At 34.8% G+C, this 24,055-nt stretch overlaps 2 protein-coding genes and 1 long non-coding RNA gene across 9 annotated transcripts; all 3 read right to left on the reverse strand.

Moving 5' to 3' along the window:
- Positions 1-572: 572 nt before the first annotated feature.
- Positions 573-2,683, reverse strand: LOC113743057 (probable 2-oxoglutarate-dependent dioxygenase AOP1). Its single transcript, XM_027271124.2, has 3 exons — positions 2,151-2,683; positions 1,687-2,011; positions 573-1,356 (listed from the first exon to the last, which is right to left on the reverse strand). The coding sequence occupies exons 1-3, from the start codon at positions 2,522-2,524 to the stop codon at positions 1,108-1,110; spliced, it is 948 nt and encodes a 315-aa protein (XP_027126925.1). The 5' UTR covers positions 2,525-2,683; the 3' UTR covers positions 573-1,107.
- Positions 2,684-3,726: 1,043 nt separating this feature from the next.
- On the reverse strand, positions 3,727-8,914 carry LOC113742803 (uncharacterized). Of its 7 annotated transcripts, none has more exons than XR_003460891.2 (9): positions 8,513-8,914; positions 8,360-8,372; positions 8,198-8,285; positions 7,617-7,733; positions 7,467-7,514; positions 6,134-6,183; positions 5,094-5,206; positions 4,080-4,153; positions 3,727-3,940 (listed from the first exon to the last, which is right to left on the reverse strand). It is a non-coding gene; the product is annotated as an uncharacterized lncRNA (long non-coding RNA). The 7 variants fall into 7 exon arrangements; XR_003460895.2 differs by lacking the exon at positions 8,198-8,285 and having other exon boundaries at positions 8,513-8,554; positions 8,645-8,913; XR_011813422.1 differs by lacking the exon at positions 8,198-8,285 and having other exon boundaries at positions 7,588-7,733.
- A 4,276-nt stretch (positions 8,915-13,190) lies between these two features.
- LOC140005910 (pleiotropic drug resistance protein 1-like) lies at positions 13,191-20,465 on the reverse strand. Its single transcript, XM_072047155.1, has 23 exons — positions 19,745-20,465; positions 19,506-19,626; positions 19,269-19,357; positions 19,062-19,146; positions 18,807-18,966; positions 18,642-18,718; positions 18,491-18,544; positions 18,317-18,407; positions 17,922-18,223; positions 17,232-17,830; positions 16,949-17,109; positions 16,746-16,849; positions 16,499-16,655; positions 16,346-16,423; positions 16,150-16,256; positions 15,675-16,007; positions 15,260-15,550; positions 15,096-15,179; positions 14,878-15,011; positions 14,515-14,742; positions 14,238-14,409; positions 13,891-14,145; positions 13,191-13,757 (listed from the first exon to the last, which is right to left on the reverse strand). The coding sequence occupies exons 1-23, from the start codon at positions 20,068-20,070 to the stop codon at positions 13,497-13,499; spliced, it is 4,269 nt and encodes a 1,422-aa protein (XP_071903256.1). The 5' UTR covers positions 20,071-20,465; the 3' UTR covers positions 13,191-13,496.
- Positions 20,466-24,055: the final 3,590 nt, after the last annotated feature.

Genomic DNA, 24,055 nt, shown 5'->3' on the forward strand with positions numbered 1-24,055 from the left:
TTTTTTTGGCTTACCTTATTCCAAATACCTCTCGGAAAACTTTTTCTTGTAGTTGCTCCAAACATATTACATCATAAGCACACCATTCAAATTATACAGACCAACCAAATTTTCAAAATTTGTTATGGAAGTAGTCACCCAACACTACACACCACCAAACCCATCCAAGTAAACAATAAAATTAAGGAACAAAACTCACTTCAAGTTGAACCACCAAAAATAGTTTACCTTGAAAACCATTTTGGCATGCAGAGTATAAAGGTAGCAAAAACAATTGAATATGTTTTCTTCGGATTAATCGGGATCTAAAGAGCAAAGACAATTGAATATGTTTTCAATGTGTATTCATTTCAATTGCACAATAAATACCACACTTCAAGTAAATGTGCCTGTAACACCATTTAAGTAATTACACCAATATATAAGCTTATATGACTTGTACCCGATGCAAAAATAATTATAAAATAATCCCACGTACCAAAAATTTCTAAATGTCTTCACAAATATACGCTTTAAATGTACAAATATAAGGAGATTTTTATAAACATATCACCATCATTTGTACCAAAAGCTAAAAAATAAACTCCATATTATTCCATATTTCGAAAATACCCCAATTTATGCAATTGAAATTTAAAATCTCTTTTTGATCACAACTCAAGCTTATACAGTAGAAGGATTTGAAAGTGCACTTTAAAACCAAAGGGCAAGGAGTCATGGCCAGTAACACGAAGACCATGAAGTTACATCAGAAATTAGAATTGCCAAACAAGTTGGACTTTAGGAGATGCTGTCCACTGACTAGCTTTGATTCGACATCCTTTAATTACTCCGTGAGACACGAAAGGTTCAGTGCAATAACTGTGCCTTTTGAGTTTTGACCACGAGGAACACCAGAAAATGAAAAATGTCCATTCAAACAGACCCTTAGTCCACACTCTACTCAGTATTCCACGTTCAAATTTCAAATTTCAATCCAATCAGAGGACTTTATTTCCACTCACTGCACCGCTAGCTAACATCATAATTCTAGAAAACGACATAGAAATTCATAGAAAAAGCACAATCATTGGATGCTTTGCAACAAAATACTTGTAATTAGGATCATCAGACTCCACAGTAGGATTTAATTTGACACTTGGATTTTTGCCCCTCCTCTGTCACGCAGAATAGAAGATACTTGAAGGGATCGAATGGCTTGTACTGCAACGGATGCTCATCATCAACTAGCTTTTCTGGTACTTGAACCATCACGTCCCTCATGAATGCAAATAGGCTGAGGGAATATCTTTGTTCACTCCCTGACATTATTGTTACCCGATGAAGTGGAGGTTCGATCCTGCCATTAGTCCACGCCTAGAAAGGCCAAATTAAAACAACATTTAGATTGAAAATTAAGTCAAGCCAGTTTTAAGTATTACAACTAGTGTAGATGAGTTAAAGAAACCTTCGTTTAGTAACTAAAATTAAGATTCGGCCTTGTTCCGTGATTACATTTTTCTATTAACTTTTTCACTCACATACATCAAATCGTTACAGTATTTTTTTCATGAAAAATCAAGAAAAATGCAACCCAAACACAAAAATTTTCCGTTCCTCCACCACCCTTCTTAAATTTTACTTCTCACCGGTTTAAATGAAAAAAAAAAAATTGTAGAACGAATGAAGGAATGGGATGTGGCATACCATACATACATCCCCCGCCATGACAATGAAAGAAGAAGGAGATAAGGAATCAATAAGCATCCAGTCGCCATTCTTGGTCATGATCTCTAGACCATTTACTTGTGCTTGATGAAGAATGGACATGAAGGTCTGGTCGGCGTGAGGGAAAAGACCGACATTGCTTTCATCTTCTCGGGGCGCCCTGTACTTGATTAGCCTAAGAAGGTAGTAAATGGATCCGAGGAGTGATTCACAATCCTTCTCTACGCCGTAAGTCTCTGCCACCATCCTCATCACCACATGATTTAGTTCAGCAACAAGCTTTGAGTACGAGAGTGCTGTTTCACTGTTCCATTCAAGAAATCATAGCTCAAAAAAGCACTAGCAATTCAACATGTCAAGTGAAGTAACCACTCCACTGATTAACTGATAGCAGAATACACACACGCACGCACGCATTTACACACTTATAAAGGAGTACACACCTAAAATGATTGTTTCCATTGGGCCATAATACGTTGGTGAATCTTTGAACTCCGTCAACAGTGGTGGCATTTTCGATGCCCAAAGCTTCGAGCAAAGGAATTCTACGGTGTGCAATATAGCCATGAGAAGGCGAATCAGAAGTGTTGAGGACTTTGGTTTCCGTCGGGAGTTCAAACAACTCCTGGGATGCAAGAAAGATGGCCTGGTGAAGTTCCAAGGAAACCTTATCGTAGTTCGCTATGAAGCAGCCATACTCTTCCAGCGCTCGAACAACTTCTTCCCGTGTCGATAGCCAACGAGTAGAACTGGGATTCAAGGTTTCCCCGGTGAAATCTAGAACAGGAAGCTGGTTTTGCCTTGTTACAGAACCCATGAAAAGAATCGAGTATCCTGTTACAGGTAGCTGGCTTTGCTCGGAGTTTTCCTAGTTTTAGAAATGGCAAAGGAAAATCTTTGGTCTCTGGTAATAGCTCAGAACCACTAGTGCTCAGTTCACGCGTAGGGTGTTTATAATTGTCGGCGGTAAAGGATGTCAGTCATGGCGTGGAGTTGCAATCCGATGGGCCCCAATGTAATGAGAAAATTATTATAAAAAAAAAAAACAAATGAAGAAGAAACTCTCCTCGTAATAATCATAGCCTGTTTCAGGATAAAGTGAGTCACAACTCACAAATGATTTTTTTTTTTTTTTTTTTGAGGGTAACTCACAAATGATTCAATGCTCCGCTTCATAACACTTGTATTTGAAATGCTTTCTGTCTTTATTTTTTATTTTTTTTTGCAAAACGGTAACAGCTTCCATTAAAATTCAAATTACATACTCCCTCCGTCCCACTTTGATAGTTCTGTTTCTTTTTTCACACAGTTTAAGAAAAAATAGTTAACTTTGTTGGAAAAGTAAATTTAGATTGCTATTTTCCTAAAATACCCTCACATTAAATATGGTACAACTTTATGGGAACTTGAATTGATGGTAAAAAAAGAATCAACTCTCATTAAATGGGTTAGGTTTATAGTAACAACTACTTACATTGAATAAGGGTATTTTAGGAAAATTAAAATACAACTACATTCTTCAATTGGAAAGTGGACTACAATTTGGGACAGATGAAAAAGGAATACAGGACTATCAAAATGGGACGGAGGGAGTATATAGTTTGAGCAACTGCTCTTACATCTTGCTTGGCTAAGTGTCTTTAATAGGCACACCATCTTTGTAAGTACTAGGAGGAGAACACCGCGCGATGCGCGGTGAAAATTTTCATGTTTGCCCAGTTATGCATCATACATAATTAAATTTCAAGTTTACCCAATTATTTAGGTTTTTCCAGTTATACAAAGTACATAATGGTTGCAAATTATATTAAGCTAAATCATAAATATTGTATTCATCCATTCAAAATTAGATAAAGCTGTATCGTATTTATCCATTCAAAAGTTTCTAAAGCAATTAGCAAAAGTAATTTCCGATGATACTGTAACCGTGAAGTGCATCCATGTTAGCAGACTTAAGAAAATGACTCTCATCTAGAAAGAAAACGAATAGTATAATTCTAAGTTACAGGACTTGTTGGATTTCTTTCTCCACCAAATTTTCCCATTAGAAAGCAGTATCAGTACAATATTCTTAATGTTTCAAAAGGTATAAATTATAAAAATACAAAAAAGCTATGAAATGCCCTTTTTCTCTCAACTACTAACACCCATGAAGACTCCTTTTTTAATGTAAATAGTAAGAGATACAAGACTCAAACACAATTGGGAGTGGAGAGCTGCATATGCTTCCAGTCTGTGATAAGATAAACAAGTCATTATCTCAAGTTTAGAACCTTATTGACATAGCAAATGAGATATGATAAAGCAAATGAAATAGATATATAATGGAAATATTTTGGGCGCATGATAACAGCAAAGAAAGGTATTAATACCTTTCAAAATGGCATTTGAGGCCAAAATATTCATCCACCGACCCAACAAATTTTATCACTTTAATCTTGTTTTCCTACAACAATTGAAACTTATTCAGAACTGTTTTTGAATTTTGGAATTAAAATCACCAAAAGACGAAACAAGTTCGATTTCTTTGGAATTCATACAAGGTAGAGACATCAAGAAAAGAATATAGGAACTTGTAGAATAGAAAACTTGCAATAATATTTTTTGAACTAATTTTGACTATTTAACTAACATAAAGTAAGAACTCACCAAGAAGGCTTCATACTCTTGTTTCATCAAATGTAATAAAACATCTCTACACTTAAAAGTCACCAAGAAGATACACAACTATTTATTTGGCTGAGTTAGACTAAGTATAAAAATTGTGCATCTCATGTTTAAAGGTTTGAAACTGCACACTTGTCAAATGGATTTAAACCAAATTTTGCATTCCCACTTGTGCCCTCAAATAAGGACAAGATATTAGTCGGCCAATATTCTGCATCTTTTTGTCATTACTTATGAGTTGTATGTAAGTTCTTAATCGAATTCGAGAAAAGAAGAAAGACAAAAAAATTTTTTGTATAATACATACTGTATAAAAAAATCAATAAAAAGAAAATGACAACTTCTTTAGTGCTACAATTTAAATATGTTTCACCTTTTTGAAAAAGACATTTTTTAAACCATTTCAGCCATTTAATTAGTTAAACAACTTCCTAAATTGTCAAGTCCTTGTGCTCCAATGAAACAGCAAAAGTGGCACGCCACTTAAGTTCCCAATTTATATTAAATCTACCATAGGAATTTTCTCGTCCTAATTTTTGTGCTTATCTTAGTAGCCAAATTTTTAAAGTCAATGATTAAGAAACTTATTTACATAGCACACCAAACATCTTACTAAAGCAAGCAGCACATTGTGGGCATAATCAAACTTATGTAGGCATAATCAAACTTATTGATACAAAACTAAGAAAAAAAGAAGCCAAGAATTTAATTTCACTTACTTGAGTTATAAAATGCTATCCAAAAGTGTGAAATAGCTGGCTACCTATCTCTCATAGTAGACCGCGTATACATAAACCGTTGCACCTTTATCTTGGGCACAATTTTCTTACTTCTATTTTGAAAAGCAAAAAAGAAATTTAGAACCAAGTTTTTACCATAGCCATGATGCACAGGTATTCAAAGATTCAAAAGTCAAAAGAATTAGCTTTCTGGATGATGCTCTCTGTGTCTTGCTTAGGAACCTTATATACGCTTCAATAAAACAAATTAAATTGCAGCAAGAAGTACAATTATTAATATGCATATCTTAAGTCATAACCATTTTCTTCTTTGTCAGGAAGAAATTACCTTATTTCTATGTGCTTTGGTAGCCATCTACCATGAGGAAAAAATGATCAAAAGGGTTAAAACAAAAAAGGATGTCCCATGATAGCTTAAACAAATAAAAGCTAGAGCAAGAACAAAACCAAGAAAATGATTTGAGAAATCACCAAACAACAGAATCATGATGGGAACAAGAGGAGATTCATCAAAAAGAGCTGAGAAAGAGTATTCATCGCCAAGATATCATCAATATACATTATATTTAGTCATACTTACACAAAATCAATAAGATTCCAACATCAGTACAATATGTCTTGTTTTACAAATAAACACTCACCAAGGGATAAAATGCAAAGATAATCTGGTCGCAACCAATTGTTTTTTATTCTGTATTGCTAGCAAAATAGTCAGATATTCCCCTATATATGAAGTTTCACTTGGAGGTTAATCTTTTAATTCCTACAATCCATTTTGCAGTTTCAAGAAATGCTTCAATATGATGCAAAAAATACCAGAGAGAGAAAAACATAAAAAATAAAAATGAAATAGGTAATCTAATAACTTTAAATCTAGAGGAAATAGGATAACCTTCCCAAACAATCATCCTCCACTTTTTTCAAGACCAATAAATAGGGCAAAGCGAGAAAAAAATTACAATAAACTACTAAGGAGGAAGAGGGGGGAATGAAGAGAACACAAAAACATTAAAACACACCTTCATGGTTGAATGGAGAAAAGTAGCCTCCTTTTTCCTTGTTCCTTTATCTAGAAATAATATAGAACAAACAAATGCAGAAAAAATCAAATTAATTAGGAAAAAGTAAAGACAAAATCAAATTAGATTAACTTTTTTCCAGGGGAAAAAACAGAGAGTCTAAATAATGTGCACTTTGAGAAAAGAATTTCTCCAATCCTTTGTTGCATATCTTAATATCTTGTAATAAACATTTGGAACATATTAAAGCATAGAAGATAATTATAATTAATATGTTAGACCACCAAATCTAGCATAGGGTCTGTGAAACTACAATACGAAACAAAACAATAGCAACAAAGCCTGAGGATTAGCAGGAAGCAAAGAACTTGTGTTTGCCAAACCATAAATAGGCATTAAGCACTAAACATCTGAATGCATTTCCAAAGTTTCACATCCAAATTGATTAAGAAACCAAAATTAAAGAAAAAGCCAACTAAAAAAACCGGAAAAAGGTAAAGAAAAAACAAATCCAGATTTTTTCATCAAAGAAAACTATCAAATTCCACATATGATGAATTTCAACCAGCTAAACCTCTTCTTTCTTTTGGGTGGTTCTGCTTAACCAGCAATGCAAAACATAAATGACCAAGATTGGAACCTAAAATATTAAAATCTCAAAAAAAAAGTCAACATATATAATGCAAATACATGTTAAATACAAATACTAAAGCAAATCATATGATTTTTTCCCAAACAAATTTTGCTTGTTTGAAGCAAATCATGTCCACATCACGCCTGTGCTACCATACGTTGTGCTATAGCCATAATAAATCTTGGTGAATATATCAACATGAGTAAATGTTTTTTACACCCTGCAGTCTTCAAGGCAATAAAAAAAACCCTGATTCCTAAAGCAAAAATATTTTCCCAAGCAACAGTAATATGTCGAGATTTAAAGACACTAAGCCAAGTATAACTGAGCAAAACTTCTCTAGCAAAACTGCTGGATTGAGCAAATATGCAGCCATAATTTCCTAATCTTATACCTGTTAACGGTCTCTAAATACATTCTAGGAATAAACTCACCACATGTAATAGTCTTTTATACACACACATACACATACTTCACCATTGTTCTATAATAATCTGGACTAAACATTTCAATCTTTTGTCCAAGTCAAAACATCATATGCAAAAAACAGATAGACACACAGACCAGGCATTTTTGTAATAACTGATTATCTAGGTGTGATATTTCAAGTAAACCTCTTTTTGTTCCTAATACAAGAAACACACATGGAACAAAATGTTATCCGGTGATTAGCAAATGAAAGATAATGAGCAATTATACCTTAGCAGCATCTTCCAAGGATTTGTGGTAGAGTTCACTAGTTAAATTCTGCAAAATGAAAATCAAGAACCACCAAAATAATTCAGCAGAATGCAGTGTTTTATCACCAAATTACATATACCTTAGGCAGCATCTAGTTGAAGTTCATACAGAGTTGCTCTGTCAATTGACAAATCTTTAACATGTCTTCTATACTTGTTCTTTCCCATGTTAAGACTCCTTTCACTCCATTGCCAATTAGTCTCGCTCTAACTTATTTTGTCTAACCTGTTAACATATTAATTAGTCATATAATAATCCTTTAATTGCTAAAAATGCCATACACACTATAAACCCAGAAGGAAAACCCGTCTAAAATAAGTTGCATGATAAAAGGTAGGAAGGCTACTATTATCAAACTGTTCACTAATGAATTAAAGGAGTGAATTTCAAATTATTAGAGCCGACTTTCACATATCTGTCTATAATTGAGCATAGGCATTTCTGATTCATGACATTTGTTCAAAATCTGGTATTTTGATAAAACAGAAGGTTGAAGGGAAAAACTCATCAGAAGATTGCACCTATATAATATTCAACCTCACACTTTTTCTTTTGTCTAAACAAATAAACCAATCAAAATATTATGGGTAAAAACCCTGCACCATGACAAAGATTACACATTCGCACTCATGGGAAAAAATCTTAAATAGAAGACCTCTCCAAAAACCTTAAATAGAGTAGCGATTTACCTACATATAACCATTTATAGAATAGCAATGAAGCAGGTCGACAATCTTCTTGGAGCAAGATATGTGAATAAGGCATAGGCAAGACTAACTGCAGACATATTTCTATTATTTCGACCCATAACATCAGAAGGCATTAGGGAAAAAATTTCTCAAATTTCTTACATGTGTTTTGATGCTTCATAGCCATGGGAAAATTCGAGATATGCATATGGCAAGAAAAACAAGAATAAGTCAGTAATAGAAAAGGAAGGATGCAGCAAAAGCACATTTAATCATATAGAACCTGTTTTTAATAAGGGATCAACAAAAACTTACAAAATCTGATAAAAGTGTTGGAGGAAATTTGTAATATTTCACCTGCAAGATCAGAAATTTATGTATATTAGACAAATAAAAAATTTTAAAAAAAATAAAGGGCTAAATAAGTTTTGGCAGGGAGGGAAGAACTTTAAAACAAAGAGCCTCTCTGAGAAGATGAGAGAGGCTGGAAGATGAAGAAAACCATCTTGCTCGTTGTTGTTCTCAGAGAGAGGTTGGAAGATGAAGAAGAAGAGAGAGAGTTGTTCTAAGAGGTTTAGAGAGTGACGGTCGATGAACAAAGAGGGAAAGATGAGACTTTTGATGCATCGAGCCCAACCCCCTGTCAAATCCCACCAGAAAAAGCTGTTACAGAGAGAGGAAGTCTACACACCACATGTTTATTCAGAAAAGTGAAAAAAAAATGGGACAATGAGACTAATGGGAAGCGTTTTTCTCAAGGTGGAGCAAGGTAGATTAATTAACTAACAATTAATTGCAATAAATTGGTAATTAATTGTGATTTGTTAGGCAACAAAAAAGTAACAATATTAATTAATTAATTATCAATTAATTGTTAAAAAGGACAACCAAATGTGATTTGATTGGCAACCAAAAAAAAAAGGCTAAATTTTGGCTAATAACTACACATAATTGATAATTAAATGCGATTTGTTGGGTAACCAAAACAATATTAATAATTATAAAAGGCTGATAATTAAATGTGATTTGTCAGGCAATAAAATTGCGAAATTATTACTTAATTAATTAAAAATTAATTTCAAAAAATTGATAATTAAACTTGATTTGTTGGGCAACCCAAAATAAAAGAGGACATTTTTTATAAAATTTGAAAAAAAATTGTAATTAAATGTGTTTTTTGGGGCAAACACAAAAAAAAAGCCAAAATTTTTGTTAATAATTGCAAAAAAGTTATTAATTAAATGTGATTTGTTAGGTAAAAAAATAACACTATTAATTAGTTATTAACAATGAATTGTAAAATTTTGGTAATTAAATGTCATTTATTGGGTAACCGAAAAATGGAACCCAAATAAAAAGTAAATAAATAAATAATTATAACAAATAATAATGGGGAATCTATAATTAAATACGGTGTGTGGCGTGACCAAATAATAAATGACACTAATGGAAGGGCACCACATTGTTGATTGTTTACGTAGAATTAATACTAAATAAAGATTATCGTGGAAATTTGATAATAATAGTTGAATGTCTTCCCCTCTCATTCCAAAAAAAAAAATAAAAATAAAGAGCACCAATTTTTTTCAATGAGATTAGCTAGGTTCTCGTTGGAAAAAAATCAAATAAAGAGTAAATTTTTCACGATTGGAGCATAACAAAAGCAATTACAAAAAAAGATAACATAATAATAATTAATACAATTAGAGCATAACATAAGCAATTATTACAATAAATAAAAAATAATAATTACTAATTATGATTTATTTGGCAACCCAAAAAAACGTTGATAATTGTGAATAATTGGGATACCAATTTTTTGTTAACACAATTTATTGTTGGGAAAGGGAAAAAAAAGCTAAATTTTAGCACAATCCTGCATGCAATTAGAAAACTACCACCTCCCATCCAATCAAAACTCGCCACATCACCATTTTCATGTGCAATTGGGAGGACTACCACCAGTCGACGAATCAGAGGACGACAACTCATCAAATTGGAATCAATTGGAGGACTACCACCAATTGACCAATAGGAGAGTGCCACATCAGCAATTGAGTTCAATTTGAGGGAATGGCATTCACACATTTACTATATATGTTAATAAACACAACACACACACACACAGAGTCGCCGGTCCAGTCGCGTATCTTATTCCCCTGTATTTAACAAATTTATTTACCTTTTACGAGAAAGGTTATATCTTCAATGGCCTCGAAGCAACAAGGTTTACCTGAATCTTTCTAATCTTTTTGAATAATTTTGATGGTGGGTCCTCAAAATATTTGTTTGGTTCACCGCGATATATTATTCAGGATTCATGATCATGATTTCTGTAGGTGGGTTTCCTTCCTTTCTAATCTTAAAAAATCTCCTTTCCAATTTCATAGTTTGTAAGGACCGGAGAGTAGCTCCCGTACTCTCAACCCTATATTTAGCTAGGCATGTTAGTAGAGTTTGGGTGATATCAATTGTTAATAATTATTTAGGATTTATCTTTTTTTATGCTGACCATGTATTCAATATTATCATTGAACGTATAATAAATAATTTAAATTTGAATTTAAAATCTAAATTTGACACGACTCTACGTGTTTACACTACTGATACTGGGTGCATTAATAAAACTAAAGTCTAAAAATTGAAATTTAAAGTATGAATACATTAAGTTGCTAATTTGTTAAGTATTAAATATGATACATTTGAGCGTACTAATTTTTTAAAACAAGTTTTGTTTAGAAATTTCAGTGCTATTTAATTAATTTAGATGTTCTATTTTTTTAAAATTATGAAATGCATCTAAATATATTAATATTTGAATTCATTAAATTTAAATACTGAATTGAGTTATCAAATCAAGTTTATATAAACCTATTTGTAGAGGTACATGTAAGTGATGAAAATCAAAACGGATTTGCTGTACGAGCCCATTAATTGCCCAGAGTTGGCAACAGAGTTGAGTCTGACATTTGAATTCATCTACTATTTTGCAGGGATAGTTATGGGTTTGTCGACGTGGACAACCAGTAGAGACCAGAACACGGAATTTATAAGCCCCGACTAAGACACCGCAACACTTCGGCCCATTTAGGTTACCATTTTCAAGCAGGCTGCCTCAAATATTAATCCTTAGCGTAGGTCAACCCAGGTGTAGGCCTGTCAACGAGCTGGATCCGGGCCAAAGTTCATTATTCTGAACCCCGACCCAGCATACTATATCGGATCCGGATCCGAATCCAATGAGTCTCGGATTCGGGTCAGGTCTACCCAAAAAAAATCTATCAAAACTTACAATTTCCAACAAAAATGAGAAAAATTATATATTTGTAAGCTAATTTCTAACTAATACAAAAAAAATCAAATAAGAAAAGAAATTAAATTGACTTTACTCAAATACATCACCCTAATCAAATTATATTGATAAATATATACATTTTAAATTATTAATTCATTTATATCCGGATTCGGGTCGGATACGGGTAGGAATATTATATTCCGCATCCGACCCTTTTTTTGTTTAACAAAACGGATCCGGATAACGGAATTAAATCCCTACCCGTACCCAGAATAATTTGACGGATCCGGTCCAGGTCTGACCCGGACCGTTGAACCTCGCCGGATCTCCTAAGCAAATCCAAATTATTGTCCCAAAAAAATAAAAAATATATTCACTGAGAATTGAATTGTTTAGAGTAAATTATCAGAATCCATTTGACTGTGCGTGTTTTTGGTGTTTGTCTTAGGAAAAAAATTAATATTTGTTCAAAACTATTTATTTTTCCATAAAAAAATCTAGTAATATAAGTTTATTGGTATTTTTTAATTTATGAGTGTTTTATAGTGTTATCGTAAATAACGAAGGTCTTATTTGATAACCCAATTCAGCACTTAAATTTAATGAATTCAGATCTTAATATATTCAGACCATTTGATAACAAAAAATTGAACATCTGAATTAATTAAGTGGCACTGAATTTTCTAAACCAAACTTGTTTCCAAAATCAAGTGATAAGCTATTCACTTATCATTGAATGTGATATACATTCGAATGCATTAGATTTAATGTTTAGCAATTCAATAACTTAATGGATCATATTTCAGATATCAGATTTCAATTTTATCAGACGCAGTCTAAGACTTTCTATACCTTCAAAGCAGAGCTGCCAAAATAGACCCATCAATCTAATTCGAACTAGTCAAAGAAAGGAAAAAAAAAAGAATTTATTCTCTAGAAATCAAATCAAACTAGTCAAAGAAAAGAAAAGAAAAGAGGACGCTTTGTGGGATTTTCTATTGAGAGGACCAACTCCAAGATAACAGCACAGCAGCCAAAAAGATTGGAAGACCTTCTACGATTCTAATATCGGAATATTCAACAGTCAAATGAATGGAGGACCCATAGATCTTATTAATTTGGGGAGGTCCATTTCTTAAATTCAAACCTGTCCCTTAACTAATACGACTAGTACATTGCTGGTGTTTGCTAAAATTGCCTTCTTATTCTTAGTCAAAATTTGCATGGAAATGAAACAGGAGAAGGTGGCTTGTGAAGAAAAGTTGTAGCCGATCAATGTCGCGTGATTAGTAACAGCAAAATTGAGGTGGTGTTTTGAGATTTTTTTTGTGAGGACAATAAGGGAACCTAAATATTGCGACCATATTTTATTTCAGCAACTCCTAAGTTTTCAAATGAGTCTGCATTAGCCCGAAGACCATTCTCAGATAACGAGTCTCTAAGCAGGAAAGTACAAGCAATATTTGCTGATCCGGGGGTTAATCTCTAAACAAGTCAGATCATCATCCAATTAAAAAAATTTTTAATTCCTTCATGGCTTTGTTTTGTGTATGTGGGTAGATCATGCTACTGTTAACTTGTTTACTTTGCATGGAGCATTGACATAGAAAGATAAAATAATTTTAGAATAATAAAAACAAGATCTTCTGTCTATCAGAACTCAGAATGATAATTGAGCTCGATCGGAAAAGACAAAGCTTTTATGCAAAATTGCTGACTACCATTTATTATTACCTTAAACTAAGCTTGATCGTTTACAAATAAATGAATAACATATATCACACACTCTATATTTATTTATATATATATATATATATCTATGTATATCCACCCAGTGGAGTGGAGTGGATAATGCTTCAAAATGCCCAGCCCTTTTTAAATTGAGGATTGAGCATTCAAGCAAATCTATACACAAACATTTTTTATGCTTCCAAGTGTCTTGCTCAGGAGATGAATGATGATAAACCCAGCTTCGCTTCCGCAATTTTGTTATGACTGCGTCTTTTATCTCCTCTGGAAGTTGAAAGTTTTAATGGCGTAGGCAAATATGAAGGCAAAAATTACTGGCAATCCAACAACTACACCAGCAACAGCTGGAAGAAAGTCATGTTTGTAACCAAAGTAACTTCTCAGGTAATCTTTAATTAATTCGCCGTTGTCTTCAAGACGATCAGACAGATCCCCCCATTGGGATACAAATAGGCCATACAAGCTCCAAGCCACGGGACATCCCCAGTAATACCATCTCCACCAAATAGGAATCCTCTGTTGTTTGACAAGAAATTCAGAATTATTAAAAAGAAAGAAAGAAAAAAAAGAGAGAGTAAGATTTCTTGCTTTGCTTTGCTTTGCATGCGTGACTACTATGGAAAGAAATGATGATATTTGCACAACTTACCGGTCGGGGGATGAGGAATCCAGAAAAGAGATTCCATCCAGCATAAAAGGCAGCGGCGACGACGGCAGAAATGTTGTGATTGGGAGTGACAGACACAACCATCATGCCATAGAAGGTGAAGTACAGTAATGTGAAGTACATGAAAAACAAGTACCAAAAGAATTTCGCGGCGGTCCATTCAAATCCAATCATAGCGTAGGTAATGAGAGAATAGAATACAGCTTGTTTAAGGATGTATAAAATCTCAATTCCAACCTGGAGACAGCAAAACAATTTATCAGAACAAAAAAAAAAGACTACGCTCGTGAAGTGCCATGCAACGTCTGATATTCAGGAAATCGGCTCACCTGTGCAAAAGCATATGGCAAGGCAGAATACATTCCGGCTGCTCTCTCTCTGTAGAATACCGTCCGTTCTATAGCCACCACAGGTTGCACTGCTGCGGAGTTTTGCACCCCCAGGAAGAGAACAGCAGCATACATTGAACCCATGGCATTGATAAGATCTTGTGTAGTCCCCCTGCGTTACAACAAGCCAATACGTTTAGTCAATGGAACTTGTGTCGAAATCATGCTTCACAGGTTGTTTTTCAGGCCACATAATGTGAAGCGCTTGTTAACTTACTTTCTTTTACCCAGCTTCCAGAAGATTGTCCCAAATGACAGAGCAATGAAGGAGGTGAATAAAAATCTCACGGCTGTATAAGGTGGATTGCGCCAGTATGATATGCGTTGTTTCCAGAAGCAAGCCATGCATTGCACAGGGAACGCCTGAGAGTACTTGGTAGGGAAGTAGAGGTCTTTTGTACCAGGGCGCGGGCTATCTAGTTCATGAATGAGTGCTTTGTTCCTCCTGGAATTTGCAACATATACAGAGTAAAGAAGTGCATACTAGATTGATGGTGTATTCTGTCATTGAATATTGGCGGCCCAAAGTAGCATCATCTGATTTAGAGGCAGAAATTGACTGTTGAATAACTAAACTGACCTGTATAAATCAGAGTTTTTATAGATCTCAGCAAAATCGGCTCCCAACATAAGTTCTTGTGCTGAAGCAGTAACTTCCAACATCCAGGTTGCTGGGTTGTAACTATCTTTGATTTTGCTGACTCCATCAATTGCCTGAATTTGAAAGAAAAATGAATATGTAGGATTCTAATTTGGAAAACAAGCTTTTCAAGTACTACATGTTAATCAGAAACTTACCTCAAAGTACTTAATCAATTCGATGGAATTGTGGCCAAGCGGCCCGACATATATTTCTTGGCCTCCTCGCTTCAGAAGGAATAACTGCAGAACCATGTCCAGTTTTAGCAGTTCTCATTAATTCAAAAACCAAAAAGTACTCAAAATTCTGAACAGAACATTACCTCATCGAAAGCTTCAAATATGTCAATGCTTGGCTGATGAATGGTGCATACTACAGTTCTTCCAGTGTCTACAGTATTTCTCACAGTTCTCATCACAATTGCAGCAGCTCTTGCATCAAGACCTGAAGTTGGCTCGTCCATGAATATGATTGAGGGGTTAGCCACAAGTTCAACGGCAATAGTAAGCCTCTTGCGCTGCTCAGTTGAAAGACCGTTGACCCCTGGGAGCCCCACAAGTCCATCTCTCAATGAAGTAAGTTCCACAAGTTCCATAACTTCCTCAACGAACATCTGCAGATATTAGTAACATGAATATGCACATAAGACACTTGATAAAGGAGACGCACATTAGCAAGGTTTCATAAATTTGTCAGCATTTTGATTGTTAAGCCAAAACAGATTGAGGGATACAAACCATTCTGGTTTTAGCATCAACTTCTGCGGGCAGACGCAGCCAAGCTGAGTAAACTAGAGACTCATAAACAGTAACGTGAGGAGAGTGGATGTCATTCTGCTCGCAGTATCCAGATATCCGAGCAAAGGTCTCCTGATTCTTTGGATACCCAGAGATTGTAACGTTTCCTTCAATATATCCACCAGTTTTCCTACCAGCCAGCACATCCATTAAAGTTGTTTTACCGGCTCCACTGACACCCATTAAAGCAGTTAAAACACCAGGCCTAAACGCTCCACTAATCCCCTTGAGAAGCATGAGTTTATCTTCAACAGCACCCTGATCTTTCATTGCCTGCAGGTCATTGAAAGAATTAAGCAGTTATTTCGGAGATGGGTACTTCAATGACTAATTATTAGCAGTAGCAGTAGCTGCTTATAAATCATCAACACAGGATTCCTCTCGGAAAGTTTGAACTTGTAACTTGTCCAAGTACCTGTGGCATGTCAACTGAGTATCTTATGTCGTCAAAGGTAATTGAATGCGGTTCAAATGGAAGAATCATTCCTCTTCTCCGATTCTCATTGGACTCAGTGATGGCATCTGCCCACGTAAAAGTAAACCTTTAGAAACCACACAAGGTAGAGGCATCATTACATCCATAGGCATCATTACATCCCTATGCAACTTACCTACGGAGCCATCTCTTTGGCCAGAATTTTCAGTGTTTTCACTTTCTTCTGGTAGAACAGCTTGAGGCTTCCCGAGTGCTGCAAAAGTTTTGTCTAATTATTAGTACCTGACCTTCAAATGATTTCAACTTACTAAACAAAAACAAGACTCACGCTGAAGATAAGTGAGAGCGAGGGTATAGAAGAAATTTAACAGGAGAATGAATCCACCACACGCTCCAAGTCCGATCCAGTACCAGTATGATTGAGGGAAGAATCCTTTAGATTTCAAGACTTGAGCTCCCAATGTTTCATTTGTATTTGGCACAATCTATGCGAGTACAGAATATAATAAGAAGTTAGTCCAAATCCCAGATTCAGAAATTCAGGAACCATGCAATTGCTGAGCATAGTAATTTACTTGTCTCCAGTGCTTTCCCGTAAATTCGTTAACAAGAATTGCATTCTGTGCATACATCAATGGTGAGGACCAGTAACCCCACAACCACCATTTCTTCACTTGATCTGCATCATTCCATAAAATAAGAAAAACAAAAGCAAATATCAGTCACTTTTACTGATTATGAGGAGAACAGAGATTTGACTTTGAATTCGGAGCATTACCTCTTGATAAGACAAATCCACCCAATGCAAAAAGCAGCATCAATGCGAATGTCCCAAATGTGTTAGCCACAATCATGTTCCTGGAAGCTGCCCCAATGAATCTAAACAATGCTGATGCTACCTGATTTATAGCGACCAGTATCAGGTAGTGTTTGAAAAACCTGCAGCAAACGTACCAGATATGAAAAATGCGGACCTTTACAATAAAAGTTACTGAGCAAAGTTAGTTTGATAGTTTACTTTACTATAGAAGTTACTGAGCAAAGTTACTTAGGTAGTTTACCTCGCAGGGCTTGGATCAAATCCAATGACATAGTAGGTCATAACTACCCAAACAGCAACTTCAAGAAAAGTGATGGGTATCTTGAGAATCCATGTGGGCAGAGCATACGACCAGGCAGGAAAAAACCGGAAGTCCCTTTGCTTGAAGAAGACCGGAAGCTTGAGAATTGTCATCGCCAGTTCGGACATTCCATTAAACATGACCTGAACGACCGAGAAAAATAGAGCACCAAGATATATTCCTCCATCAACAACATTTCTTCTTGGCATTTTAGTCCTAAAGAACACTGTCATTCCGATAAGGGCCATCATGATTAGCTGAGAGATTTTGAAAATGTAGATAAAGGAGTTTCTCTTTATAAGCAAGAGTTCTCTAGCGGAGTTGGCTTTAAAAATCTCTTTATTGTTAACACCATAGGTTTGGGTAGTCAAAGCGGCTGGATGACTTTTGCTCTTATCAAATGGTGTTGCAAGTTCATTTGCTAGTGTCCTTCCAACATGGAATGATTGGAATGACTCGGCAAATTCAGTCGCAGCTATATATCTGTAGGGTTCGTCTCTACGTGCCCAGTACTGCTGCTGATCTTTCTTTGATGTAACCTGCACAAATATGTAATTTTATGTTATAACTGGATAAGGGGACTCAAAAATCGATGTTATTATAAATGTTTATTTTACAATAAAAGCATACTTCTTGCAAGAAGTCAGCAACTCCTTTCCTCTCCGGGCATCGGAAACCCATAGATTCAAAAAATTCAAGAACATTTTCTCGGGGGCCCTGGTAAACAATCAGGCCATCGGATAAGAGGACAATATCATCGAAGAGGTCATATGTCTCAGGAGCCGGCTGCAGGAGTGAAATGAACGCAGTTCCCTTCATAATATGCACATATTGTCTGAGGGAATTCACAATCTGGAAAGTAGTAGAACTATCTAATCCAGTTGATATCTCATCCATGAATAGTGCATTTGTCGGTCCAACAAGCATTTCACCTGAAATTTTAAGTAAACCATCAGCTAAGTTTAGGGCTGTAAAGTCTAAACAGGGCTTGCTCTGGTTTATTAGACGTATGGTTCAGTTTTTACCTGTTGTCACACGCTTCTTTTGTCCTCCAGAGATTCCTCTCAGCATTTCATCTCCCACCAGAGTGTCTGCGCAAATTTCCAGTCCCAAAATCTGCACAACAATGAAAAAATGAGTACTTATTTTGCGGTTTCATGCTGTTGTAAGACTAAGAGGAATCTAACGAGATACGGTACCCGAAGAACATAATCTGTGACAACAGTTGCTTCTTGGCCTTCAGTAGCCGCAGACTGGAATAACCAAATAGAATATGTGAATCACTAAATGGACAAACTAAAATTGCTTTGCTGATTAGTTCAACTATGACTAGTGTTATTTCTTTCTGACCTTCATGTATATATCAATATCGGGATCAGGCTTGATATTTGCTGCTTTTTCTCTTCTTGACAACTCCGCCAACATCTCTGCAATTTTTTTTTAAAGAAGAATGAATATACTTAATCACCAAGTAAACATAAAAGAGCAAGAAGTAGGAGTAATCTCCTGACTAACCATAACGAGATCCAACGCCTTGGCACCTGGCAGAAAATGCTAGAGTTTCTCTCACAGTCATTTCTCCAATATGGAGATCATGTTGACTAACATACGCAGCAGTTCTTTGGGGTACAAATTCATTCATGCCGTGCCCATTGTAAGTAATCCTTCCAGAAGACTGGTGTGAAAAAAGAAAAGACGTTAGTGCTTTCAATTAAGAAACTAGCTTCATATCGGACGTTAATTCCAGCAGTGTAGTTGCTGTAGATTTACCTTCAAATCGGGGTCAAGCTTTCCAGCCAAAGCCATCAAAAGTGTTGTCTTTCCAGACCCTGGAGGACCTAATAGTAATGTCATTCTGCAAAGACAAGATTAAAGAGTTGAACAAGAGACAATTATCTTCAAATATTGAAGTCACGTACAGATATAAAACCCCTGAATTAGGCCATGTTTGATTTCATTAGTAATCTGCTTTCTTACCTTGAAGGCTTGATAATTCCACTGACATCGCGAAGTATTTTAATATTCTTCTTTCTGCTTGGAAGTATGTGAAGATTGTTCAAGAGCCCCTTTTGAAAAGGTAAAAGAAAAAAAGGAAGAGCGGGGAAACAGACAAGTTAGATCAAAGCATCCGTTGCATGCTTGAAGGTACAAATAATCTAAAACAATTATATGTTTCATATAACGGAAAAGCAGGTGATGAATAACAAGATTTACCTCTATCATATTGGTAGCGAAGTTAAGGAAGGTAGGCAGAGCACTACTTCCTACATAAGCTTCTGCCTCAACATTTAGATGCTCATATCTTACTTCAATTGTAGGCAAATCGATTCCAACTCTAAAGTTATACCACAGCGAAAACCAAAAAAATCCATCATTTAAAAGATCAAATTTTTGGTTGATTTATTTGTTGAAAGATACAAAGTGAAGAGAGCAATCAGCAGAAGTGGTAGTACCTATCAATTCTGTTCCTCAGTTTCATCAAGAATTTCTCATTATCCTCTTCTGCAACCTTGATGAGCCTCTCAATGAGAGTTTTTCTTTCTTGAAATCCAAAGTTCTCTACATCCACTTCATTGACTTCACCTCGTGATCCAAAGAGCAGCCCTTTTCTCAGTCTATCAAAGGTTGGTAGCTTTTCAAGGGAAGCCCATTTCAGAGCGTCTTCATCATCTTCGTCTCGCGATGAACGTGAAAACACTTCCAGGCCTGTATTCCTCCACAAGGCTGAGCTGTTAGCTCTTAAACTACCTCTTAAACTACCGCTCGGTCCTATCTCCATTCTGATCCCAAGTGCGCACAATATGCAACACTAGGCCAGTAAAACGTCTTCAAAAACAGCTCGAGAATCCTCGAAACTTGGCAGGCTTGAATCAAAATCTTAGCAATTCAGCCGCCTTGATCAAAAGGGATGACTACTCAGTTCCTAGTCTCTTTCTTTCTTTCTCTTTCTTTTTTTTTTTTTTTTTTTTGCAACTGTTAGTTCAAAGTACGCCCCTAGCTGCAGAAGGCGTGCAATTACAGTTTGAGAAAGAGTTGGGAGACGAAGAAAAGAACGTAATATTTTGAAGGGGGTTTGAGTTGGAGAGTATTTATAGAGTTGTTAACTTATGAGGTTGTTAAATTGTTAAGTTGAACGAAGACCGGCGGCTCGTATATCTTGAAATGTACCCATTTCTAGAATACGTGAATTAGGCAGGGGGGAATTTGGATCAAATATTTTTCTCCTGTGTGCGTGGAAAATGGGAACATCATTGTTGACCAGTGACCCAGGCTCCTTCCTCTGCCTTTCGGATAATTTCAACGGTCAAAATAATAAACCCACAGGTCTTGGAAGATTCTTGATCATAAATAGTGGCATTAAGTTGGCTTCTAGCTCTTTTTTTTTTGTGCACTAAGTTGGCATTAAGTTGGCTTCTAGCTCTTCACATCATGCACATGGTTGTTTTAGAAGATCCCTAGTGTGATTGTTTAGATTTACAGTGTAGAAAAGTACTCCTCTTTTTTTTTTTTTCTTTTTGAGTTTTCTTTCCCTTTCCAAACGGGAGACTGATTAATTTAGTCAGAAAAATAGTCGGAATAATGAAATTATTTCAAATATTTTCCAACCCACCTTGAATAGTAAATTTATTTCAAATAATATTTCACTTGCATCATAAATTCATTTTCTAATTCATACTTTTATATTTTCAATCATCTTTTTATCTCACATATATCACATCATAAAAAGTGTTACAGTAATTATTTCAAATAATACTCTGTCCAAACAAACCCAAAGACAGCCGACTCTCTGTGTATTTTTGTCTGCCTCAGTGGTCATCGTGTTTCCCTCAACTTGATTCCGATTCCTTAAAAAGTTGTAATCTTCGAACTTGAAAGGAATATCTTATACTCCCTCCGTCCCGTTTTGTTAGTCTTGTTTTCCTTTTTTGTCTGTCCCAAATTGTAGTCCACTTTCCTAGTAAGAAATGTAGTAATCTTTCAAATTGTCTAAAATACCCTTATTAAATATCTTGTTATTAATACATTGTTATTAAATACTAACCCACTATATTGAATACATTGAGCTTTTCCAATACATAGATAAATGAAAAGTCTATCTTTGTTATTTATTGGCACTATTGGCGGTAATTGAAACAATCAGGGTGTATTGGCGGTAACTGATATTTATTGGCACCATTAGCTGTAACTGATATTAATTGGCACTCTTCGTGATTAGCATAAGGGTATTTTAGGAAATTATTAATCTAAATTTATGTTTCCAACCAAATTAATTACACTTTCTTAATCTGTGTGAAAAAAAAATTAAGACTAACAAAACGGGACGGAGGGAGTAATAAAACTAATTGGAGATTGATTTTGTTGAGGGTGCTTAGTTGTCACTCGTGTCCGTTCCCTCTTTCGCTTATAAATTATAATAATCCTTTCAACACTTCTTTTGTACCCTAGTCAAGATTGGTAGATAGTTCTTTTAAAGTAAACCACATGCCAAAATGAAATTAATCGACCAATTGAAATACACAAGAGATACAAATAAATAGAATCCAATATCCTTTAATTTCTTTGTATTTTCGTTCACGGCAACTAGAATTACCCAACCAAATCATCAAGTTCATGGTGCTTGTGGCCTTGAAATGGAATTTTCTCTCCTCCTAAATTTTTGTATACCAAAAATAGAAAACAACCACTTCTAGAACAACCAAGGGCAGCAAAAGAGTTTTATAATTACATGCTTGCCAAAGGCGAAACCAGCGTATATTTGGTAAATTCTTGCCTACAAGAATATATCTTGGAAGTTGGAAGCATGTTTTTATCGAGGAGTTATCTCCCATTTTATGCAGTTAATAGATGTTTGTGACTCCAAAAAAAAACACACACACACACACTTAAAAAGTGTGTTTGGATAGAGGATTATTTGAGACAATTTTTTGAGAAAAATACTGTAACATTTTTTTTTTGATGAGATGTATATGAAATAAAAGAAAAATTAAAAAATCTATTGATGATACAAGTAAGTAAATCAGTGTATGTAAATAAGATGCAAACCAAACTAATTATGGTTGTTGCTGCATGATTAGAATTTTTTGAGAAAAATACTGTAACATTTTTTTTTTGATGAGATGTATATGAAATAAAAGAAAAATTAAAAAATCTATTGATGATACAAGTAAGTAAATCAGTGTATGTAAATAAGATGCAAACCAAACTAATTATGGTTGTTGCTGCATGATTAGACTCTGGCTGGCTTTTACTACAAAACAAAATTTAACACAGTATCTGCTGTATTAATCTGGATCTATTTTTTTTTATTGTTTTATTTGATAATTGATACCAATGAGAGAATGTGTACAGCTACAAGCAGTAGATAAATCAGCATCGCTTTAGGGCGGCTCGAACATGCAAAACATCCATTGTCCTTGTCAATAATTTTGGTTGTGGGGTATTGATGTTTGTTTAACGAACTGAATTAGAATCCAGAGCATCTCTCAAACAACTTTGTCCGTGATTAATTGTTTTTGTTAAAAAAAACATTTATCTTTTTTTTTTTAAGAAAAATATTTGCTTTTCCATTCCGAATAATTACTCTTTTAACTCCGATTTATGAGTGAGACAACATGCTAGTGACATCAAGAAGTAGCTAAGGGAAAAAGATAAGGCAGAAATATTAGTGGATAAAGCTTTCCATAAAATTAGATGACATTAACCTGTCCCGAGTATTCATTTGCATTAGAGTTTTCTTTTTTCAGAAATTCCAAATATTTACCTCGTCGAAGATTAACTTATGGATTAACAATTGGAATCCACATAGTCCTTTGATTGAAGCAAAACATCAGAGGTAACTTGGTTTTAATTTGGCATGGTTTAAACAGTATACTCTTTGGCATGCTTTTATCGTGTGGTTGGATTGTAAGAAACAGGATAGCAATTAAAGACAGGTTATTGTGATGGGGAGTTGTTTCAGAAGGATGATGTTCTTCATGCGCCTATATGCAAATGATTCACTGGAGCACCTGTTTTTCTCTTGTGAATATATATAGCTTATGTTTTGGGGAGAGTTCGAAGGCATTTTTGCTTGTTATATATGGGATTTATGGTTGTTCTCAAGAACTTAATTCAACATATTAATAGGGATGGCAATAGGGGCGGGTGACCCGCCCCGCGGGGGGCTAATGGGGAGGGGGTTGGGGCAGGGGCGGGGGGAATTTTTTTCCCCCCGCTTAGAAACAGGGCGGGGGCGGGGGGTAACCGCCACCTGCTTTAAAAAAATAAATATATAAAATATATATGTATATAATTATATATATAATATATAATTTAATTAGTTACAAACTTATGATAATGATATTATTAGTTATATGTATTATATAATGTCTATTAGTATATATAATATAATTGATATTATTAATTATACTAATAATTATATATGTGTACTAATACAAATTATTAATTGGTTATACTAAATTTACTAATACATTTATACTAAATCCCTAATTACACTTAATACAACAACATTTTTTTCTTAAAAAAAGCACAAGCACAATAATGAATTAGTGATTGTATTTGTGCCAAAAGTGAAAACTTGACTACTTTAGTTATATTTATTTCATCATGTTGGATTGTATTTAAATAATTTTTATTTGATTGTTTTTGTAAGTTTCAATTATAAAATTACAATGAATAATAATTTGATGATGTGTTGATATTTTAGTACTTGATTATTTGTTAAAATTTAACCATAATAAAATTATATAACAAATTTTTATTAG

This window comes from Coffea arabica, chromosome 4e (genome assembly GCF_036785885.1).
Source record: "Coffea arabica cultivar ET-39 chromosome 4e, Coffea Arabica ET-39 HiFi, whole genome shotgun sequence".
Taxonomy (NCBI): domain Eukaryota; kingdom Viridiplantae; phylum Streptophyta; class Magnoliopsida; order Gentianales; family Rubiaceae; genus Coffea; species Coffea arabica.